At 39.9% G+C, this 7,921-nt stretch overlaps 1 protein-coding gene across 1 annotated transcript in view; it reads right to left on the bottom strand.

Moving 5' to 3' along the window:
• Positions 1 to 1,705: 1,705 nt before the first annotated feature.
• The window catches only part of utp4 (UTP4 small subunit processome component), a 12,729-nt gene continuing 6,513 nt past the window's right edge, over positions 1,706 to 7,921 (bottom strand). The window contains exons 9-16 of the mRNA XM_088298837.1: positions 7,234 to 7,298; positions 5,266 to 5,388; positions 4,948 to 5,104; positions 3,367 to 3,473; positions 3,178 to 3,273; positions 2,876 to 3,061; positions 2,673 to 2,783; positions 1,706 to 1,969 (exon numbers count right to left, since the gene is read on the bottom strand). Coding sequence (XP_088154963.1) covers positions 1,853 to 1,969; positions 2,673 to 2,783; positions 2,876 to 3,061; positions 3,178 to 3,273; positions 3,367 to 3,473; positions 4,948 to 5,104; positions 5,266 to 5,388; positions 7,234 to 7,298 — 962 coding nt within the window. The 3' untranslated portion in view covers positions 1,706 to 1,852. The remainder of the gene's footprint in view (positions 1,970 to 2,672; positions 2,784 to 2,875; positions 3,062 to 3,177; positions 3,274 to 3,366; positions 3,474 to 4,947; positions 5,105 to 5,265; positions 5,389 to 7,233; positions 7,299 to 7,921) is intronic.

Here is a 7,921-nt window from a genome sequence, read left to right as displayed (position 1 = left end):
CTTCTTTCAACCAAAATAAAAGATTATGATGAATTCTTTGTCTATTCATTGTCAACACTAATGAGCAAGCAGATGACTTCTACTGTTCTAAAAAAGAGAAAAGACTTGGTCTCGTTACAGTAAGAGCTTTACCTTTAGAGATTATAATGAGTATAATGATAAAAAAAAATAAAGTACAGTGTATTGGGAATGTCAGGTACGTCCAATGACATTAATAGGGGCTTGTGCTCAAGACCCATCAAAAAGGGCACCCAATGCCAAAATTCTGAAAAACAGCTGTACTGTATGTAATTATTTTCTGTTAACACAATCAACACAGTCAATAAATAGATTTAACAAAGGAGGCGAAGGGAAGCCACAGTGTATCTAAAAAGTCTACACACTCTGTTCAAATGGTGGAGATTTGTGTTCATGCAGATCAGTGATGGGTAAAATACAAGTACTCCAATACCCATCTGGAAACAAAACACTTAAGGTAACTTAACAACGGAGAGGGTATTTAAAATAAATAAATAGATGTTGATAAATGAAGGAAAAACAGATGCAAGGCAAAGGCAACTTTTTCATCCAGGGTAAAAGGGCAGGTGTTGGAGCATCACTACAGAGGTGTCTGTGCAGTGTGAACATGACTGTTAACAGTGATTCACTTTTTCCACATAGGTTACCTCTTTATTCCAAAATGGATAATTTTTCCTCCAACTTCTAGACACAACACACCAAAGACAACATCCATTCATCTTCTATTCAGATTTTTCACAATGAGTAACTGGAAATTTCGCAGATTTATAAAAAATTCAAAAACTAAGAAAACATGCACAAACATTATTCACAGCCTTTAAAATAAAGCTCAACTGCATCCTGTTTCCACTGATCACCCTTGAAATGTTTCTAAAGATTAAAGGAGAGAGAAGAAAAAAAATCTAGTGTGCCACGGTATGTATATATATATACATATATATATATATATATATATATATATATATATAGGGCTGTCAAAATTAAAGCATTAACTCAGGTGATTAATCCCAAAAATTTTAACTCAGTTTGATTTACTTATAATAATTTGCATGCTTTGCAAATATTGTGCCATATTACCTGTCTTTAGCACGTCTCAGAACAAAACACTGTTTAAGTGTTTAAGTTACCACTGGGCCTTGCAAACCAACACTGCTGGAGTGTGGCGCTTGTGGGCAGTTTTGAGAAATGTTTCGAAAATAAATGTCTGCAAAGATGTCCCCATTTAGATCATATTCAAGAATCCAAGAAAGCTAATAGAACAGTCTTTGAATTAAATATACTTCATATTTGGTGATTTTGCATCAATTCCAAGATATTATTCAAGAAATATCTGTTATAAGCTTTGCAAAAAATAGCAGTGGAAAAATGTGATTTATCATGGCATTTTTTGTGATTAGTTAAAAAAATGTATCACTTGATATTACTAATATATATATATATATTATACATATATTATATATATATAAGATGTGGAAAATAAAAGCACTATGAATACTTTCTGCATTCTTTGCAGTTTAAAACACAAAAGAAAAAAAATACCAACTTTATATATCAATTTTTTTGTGGTAAACAACCACAAGGATGATCAGAGAACTCATTAAACATTTGCTAATCAAGTCCCTCTCGCAAGCATAGAGGCCAGACAAAACAGTTCCAGAGGAAAGAAAATAGTATGATCAACCAAGAATGATGGTAAATAATTGTCTTTATTTATCAAAAAGTTTTCACAAACTGGCAAAATTGTGTTATTTTTGGATGTGGTCCAGCTACAAGTCTTTGACAAATGAGATCTGTACTGACAAACCAGACGAAAGCTGGTTGTGTGCGCTTTTGTTTATGTGGCAAATTTCTTCTGTCGTACAGGTGCAGGCAACTGGGACTGGATGTCCAGCAGAGGGCGCTCCACCACGACTAGGGACAGGTCATCCAGCAGAGTCAAACTCAAAAGGGGCTGTGGGAACAATGCGTTCGTCAATATTGCTGCCTTTGATTCACAAAACTAGACCAAGATCATTTTCTTGTCATTGATACTGTTCTAGTTGATTCATTTATGATCACGTATATTACTTATAATACTTACAACCCTTGTCCCCTCTTTCACCAGGTCCCTCCCTATAATCACTGAACTAATCAGTCCATACTCGTTTTAATATGCTTTGGACTACAACAGCCAGTATCACACACCTGCGTAAAACCACGTGGTGATTGTACATTCCAATCAGTCGCTCCCAAACTGTCAAATGCCCTGCTCTGTTCTGTTGGCTGAGTCGATGGAAACATTTAAAAATAACTTGGCCATTCATTGGGGTTTTTTTTTTGGGTGGGGGCGTTTTTCAATCTATGACGATTGTTTATCTTGTATTTTGTTTTCTTTTTTTAATCCCACTTTTTCTTTCAAATTGTCTGCACTTGAACCGTCAAACCGCAATTCCAATTAAGTTGGGTCATAAATACATAAATGTAATTAAAAACAGAATGATTTGTCATTTAAAAAAAAAAAAGATATATATATAGTGCCTTTCTGTATATATAATTCTGCAGCCGTGGGGTCATAAATGTTAGTAATATGAGGGGGATTTATTCAAGTCGGACTAAGTAGAACGTCACCTAAGGCCTACGTGTGAAATGCATGGCCCGCCATTCATAAGGGGTACCTGAAAGGCTTTGAAAATCTTGAATGAGTGGCTGTGTTTTATCCTCTCAGACTCTGGAAGACTTCTTAGTGTGATCTGATTGGAGAGCTGAGACTTTGCTTCAGGGAGGGGCTACACGTGGAAGACAAAAAGGCCTTATTAACTTTAATTTCACACATCACAATCCAAGTCAATACAAGTGGATTTTGGCTCTCTTCACACACCAGGCTCTTGTCGACGATGCAGAACATAAACATATCGTGCAGAAGAATATGAGCCGGGTTCTTGGGGTTGAAAGTGACGTGGGTTATGGGCGTGTCTCTCTTCAACCACAGAGGGTGCAGTCCTTGTTTCTGCAGCTTGCGACTCCAATTGGTGTATTCCTTTTGCACTAGAGAGAACTCAAATATCTGCAAAGCATAGACACACACACACACACACACACACATAAGACGGGCAGGTAATGTGAGAGTGCAAGATGAATGTTGGGTATTGTAAGACTGAAATGAACAGCCGAGGTGTTCACCTGCTGGTCAGCGTGTACTGTGATGAGGTTTCCAGTGGTTGGGTGGATGGCCAAGGCAGTAGGACAGGAGCTGTACACTGGCACTGTGCAGTGAAACTAGGAACACATGCAAATAGAAAACAAGTTCAAAGGGTGCACACACATTTTGTGAACAAAAACAATAAATAAACAAAAACAATCTCAAACCACCTTGAGTTTTTGAAGGTTGTAAACGTGGATTTCACAGTCTGTGTTGGCAGTAACCAACCAGTTGCCATCATCACTCGCATGCAACAGGTGGACTGACTGTCTGGAACCTGAACCACACAAACATAAATGCTCATTATGACTTTATTAGGATGTTCTCATGTCACATGAAGCAGCTTCAACCAATTGGAAACTTTCAAAAGTCTATTTTAAAAAAATATATATTTATGCTTTTTATTTTTTTTTTTAGCCTTGTTAACGTGTATTAATATTAATGTGAGAAATCAAAGCTTCCCCAACATAAAAATGTCTGGAAGAGTTGTAAGTCCACGAATTAACGTTCAATGCATGTTTCTGTGCAAGTTAATTTATTCAAAAGTCGTACTTGTGATCAGTTTTGTGGATTGTGCTATTCACAGTACCAAAGTCTTTTGCTATTTTGTGGTTCATTTTTTAGGGCTTCGGTGCATCACTGATTTTTTGGGGTACAGTTAGAGTACAGCAACTCAACTACATGACTCGACGGTAATGTAAAGACCGTGAGATCAGAGTGTAAGACCTATCACCGCTAGTTACAACAAATTGTAATCCATAGTAGGTGATTAAAATAGAGGGAGGATGGAAACAGCCGCTGGTGCTCTTTCAACCATTTTATTAAACAAATGGGAACAAAATACAATCTACAGGAGCATATTTATAGCACACCTGTCAGTAGCCTACACTGCACCGTCACGGAATACCAGAATGGCTAAAGCTAGGAAGAGGGCGCGCGCACGGACACTTACTACACGAGATAATGCATGGACTGATGTGTAGAATTGGTGGATCGCGACCCCAGGTGGACAAAAATACGACCTGCTCCTCTCATGCTGATTGTTAGCGAAAGAGCGTACACATGAAGCTTTACAATATACAAGGCTTCACAAAATTAGGCGACGAATCATGACGACAACCACAATTATTTTCATAGTCAACAAGCCGTTAACTTATATATTTATTTGCCGCTTTGTTTTTTTTGTCAAACCTGCCTTGGCTCACGCTTATTTCACTGGCATTAAGCCTTGGCTGTGATACACGCGCGCAGTAGTGTAAATCCAAGTTATACGTGATAAAAACAGAAGAAGAGTGTGTTTGATGTAATGCGATGTCTCTACGCTAACATAGAGACATAGAGACTTTGCATTACAAAGTCATTAGTCAGCAAATTCACATTTCTAAACAACCATAGAGTTTATATATGCCAGTGATTGACATTGGTGAGGCACTGCCTCACATTCACTTGCAACAATTCATAGTACGTTGCGTTTATGAACACAGACACAGATGCACTCAACGTAACAAAACATGATTATATTTGCCACAAGTCCTCAATGGCAACAAATGAAAAAACGCACAACCTACCGAGCTTGTTAAAATATACAAATTTACAGTGGTTAAAACAATATGCTCCTACAATATACACAAATATAATAAACACTTCATAAAATTGCAAATTTCATCTATTGCGGGGGTAGTCTGGAATGGAAACACCGCAATAAACGAAGCATTACTGTAACACCAACAAAGAAAGACTTTCAGACTTACCTGTTTGAGGTTTAAGGGTGTGAACATATTTGCACTCTGACTTGCTGAGAGAAACCACGATGACTGATGACTGGCTGGAAGATGCAAAGAGTTTGGAGGAATCTGAAGAAAAGCAAAGCTGCTGGGCTGAGTGAAGGATCTTGGGTAGTTTAGAAACCTAAGGCGAGTAGGAAAAATAGGCATAGGGATGAGCTTTGCCTGTTTCATCGTGGCATTGTGTGCTGGCAGGCATACCAAACATGCAAAGCACATGAGACAACAATGTTTCATGGTTTTGCAAGAGGTCAAAAATCCAGTTAGGCATGTCGAGTTGCGCACCTTTGTGATACTAATGTCGTTGTTGTGGATCTGTAGCCTGTAAAGACGAATGCTGGAAACAGTCGAGTACGCCAGCCACTCGCCACATGCAGACAGAGCACTGCACCAGACATGAGCTTCGCCCTGCACACAGCACACACATCACTGTTTATCACTATAGTTCGTACTGGTTGCTTGCAGGGAGGGGAGGGGGTGAAGGATAACGTCAAGATGAAGGAGGAATCCTAATTCGGCCTGTGGGACTCTGGTGGCAGCAGATCGGTACCGGCTCGTGGTCACCAAGAGAAAAACTCAGAGGTGGGGAGAGTTTGGCGAGACCATGGAGATCAACTTCCGGACGGTTTTGAAGAAATTCTGGTGCATTGTTCGTCATCTTCGGGTCAGTGAACCATCAACACTGTAAATGATGAGGATGCGCTACTGGTGACCTCAACATGGGACGTTGTGAATCGGTCGAAAATCACCTCAATTTCACTGACATGTCTTCGTAGGAGGAAGCAAAGTCAGGGTTCTTTGATCAGCCCAGAGTCGCAAAAGGATTTGGATGATGTGGATGTGTCCTGGTTACTATTTTTAAGAAGATGGACCGGAGGGTGTGTTCCAATAATAGAGGGATTACACTCCTCAGCCTCACCGCTAAGGTCTAGTTGCGGTCCACCAAGAAAATGAATTTCAGATTCAGGAGGAGCAGTGTAGATTTCATGCTGGCCTAGTCTACACGCTTGGCAGAACAATTGAGGGGGCATGGGAGTTTGCTCAAACAGTCTACATCTGCTTTATGGACTTGAACGGATTCGATCGTGTACATCATGGGATCTTAGAGTGCTACAGAATCCCTGTACGACTGGTGTCAGAGTCTGGTTTGCATCGTTGGAAGTAAATCAGACGTGTTTCCAACGTGAGTTGCACTGGCTGCCTTTAGTCACCGATTTTATTCATAACGTTTATGGACAGAATCTCTAGGTACAGCCGAGGTTTTGGTAGTAAGAGTTACATATTACATCTCTGCTTTTTGGATCAGAATAAGAATCAGAATGCCCTTTAATGTCATTGGTGGTACTGCTGCCTTTTTCAAGCATTGATCTTCAACTATCACTGAAGCAATTCGCAGCTGAGGGCGAAGCGGTTGGGACAAAAATCACCACCTTCAAATCTGACACAATTGTCATCAGTCAGAAAAGGGAAGAGTGCCCTCTCCAGGACGGGGATGAGATCCTGCCCCACATGGAGGAGTTCACGTATCTTGGGGTCTTGTTCACAAGTGAGGTGAGGATGGGGTAGGAGATCAAGAGGCGGGTCAGTGCAGCATCTCCAGTGATGACGACTCTGTATCGAGTCGTCATGGTGGAGAGAGACGTGAGCTAGAAGACGAAGCTCTCGGTTGATTGGTTGTTCGACGTTCTTAACCTCACCTACGGTCACAGGCTGTGGGTTGTGACCGAAACAGTAAGATCCTGGATACAAGCAGCCGGAATGAGTTTCCTCCGCAGGGTGTCCAGGCTCTCTCTTAGAGATAAGATGAGACTCGGTCATCCGGGAGGAGAGCCGAGCCACTGCTCTTCCGCATTGAGAGGAGCCAGATGAGATGGCTCGGGCATCTTGTCAGAATGCCACCGGACGACCCAAGGATGACTCAGGACACACTGAAGAGAGACTATGTCTCTCTTGGAAATGCCTCTGGTTACCCCAGTAACAGTAACTCAATACAGGCAACTGTCCTAAACTAATGGCCGTTTATCGGCAGTTAATTCTACATTACTTTCAGAATTTGATAGATGGAACAAGTTGATCAGCTAATTTATTCGATTGACCTGTACATTCATGCAACATTAGTCGATGAGTGAATTCAACATTCCCTTACATTTTATCTGTCAGCTCAGCTCAAGAGAAATGTAGCAGGCCATTTTTCCTAATGACTTCTTGGCCCAATGTACACTGGTCATTTTAAACAACAGTAACAGTACACACCTTCCTTTTCAGATGAATCAATTTCTCTGGGTTCCTCTTCACAGGTAGACTGTCACCAGGTTTTCCTGATTAAAAACAGTGATTACATCATAGTAGGCCAAATACATGTACAGCGGTACCTTGAGATACAATTTTAATTCGTCCCAGAACAATCGTTGTATGTCAAAAAAGTTGTATGTCAAATAAAAATTTCCCATATTAATACATGTAATATGTATTAATGCATTCCAGAGCTATAAAACCACCCCAGAAATCAGTTAAATAACATTTAATATAAACAAATTGTATAGAAATAACCAAGTAATAACACACATAATTATAAAAAACGTAAGATAATGTTAATAAAATCAATAGAAAAACTAATTTTATTTACCTCAGTGACGGTGAGCTGCGGCGTGCAGGAGGAGGACTAATACGTAAACACTACAACACTTGTTTCTACTTGCGTAGCCCAAAAACATTTAAACACTTATTTCTACATATGTACAGTATACAAAATCTAAACTTATTCCAATCTTTTTTGGCAGCTTTTCTCTCACTGGCTTTAACGGAATGAATACCACTTCGTTTCTTAAAGTTTTAAAACCATCCATGACTGGCTTTTAACACTTCACTCCCTTGCGATCATTCCCCCTCTGTCTCGGCTGCTTCACGCTTAAGGTCTTTGAAAATGTCGCTGGCTTTCTCA

The sequence above is a fragment of the Idiotropiscis lumnitzeri genome, chromosome 6 (genome assembly GCF_059441095.1).
Source record: "Idiotropiscis lumnitzeri isolate Australia: NSW breed Sydney's pygmy pipehorse chromosome 6, RoL_Ilum_1.0, whole genome shotgun sequence".
Taxonomy (NCBI): Eukaryota; Metazoa; Chordata; class Actinopteri; order Syngnathiformes; family Syngnathidae; genus Idiotropiscis; species Idiotropiscis lumnitzeri.
This window is presented reverse-complemented; position numbering and strand designations above follow the sequence as displayed.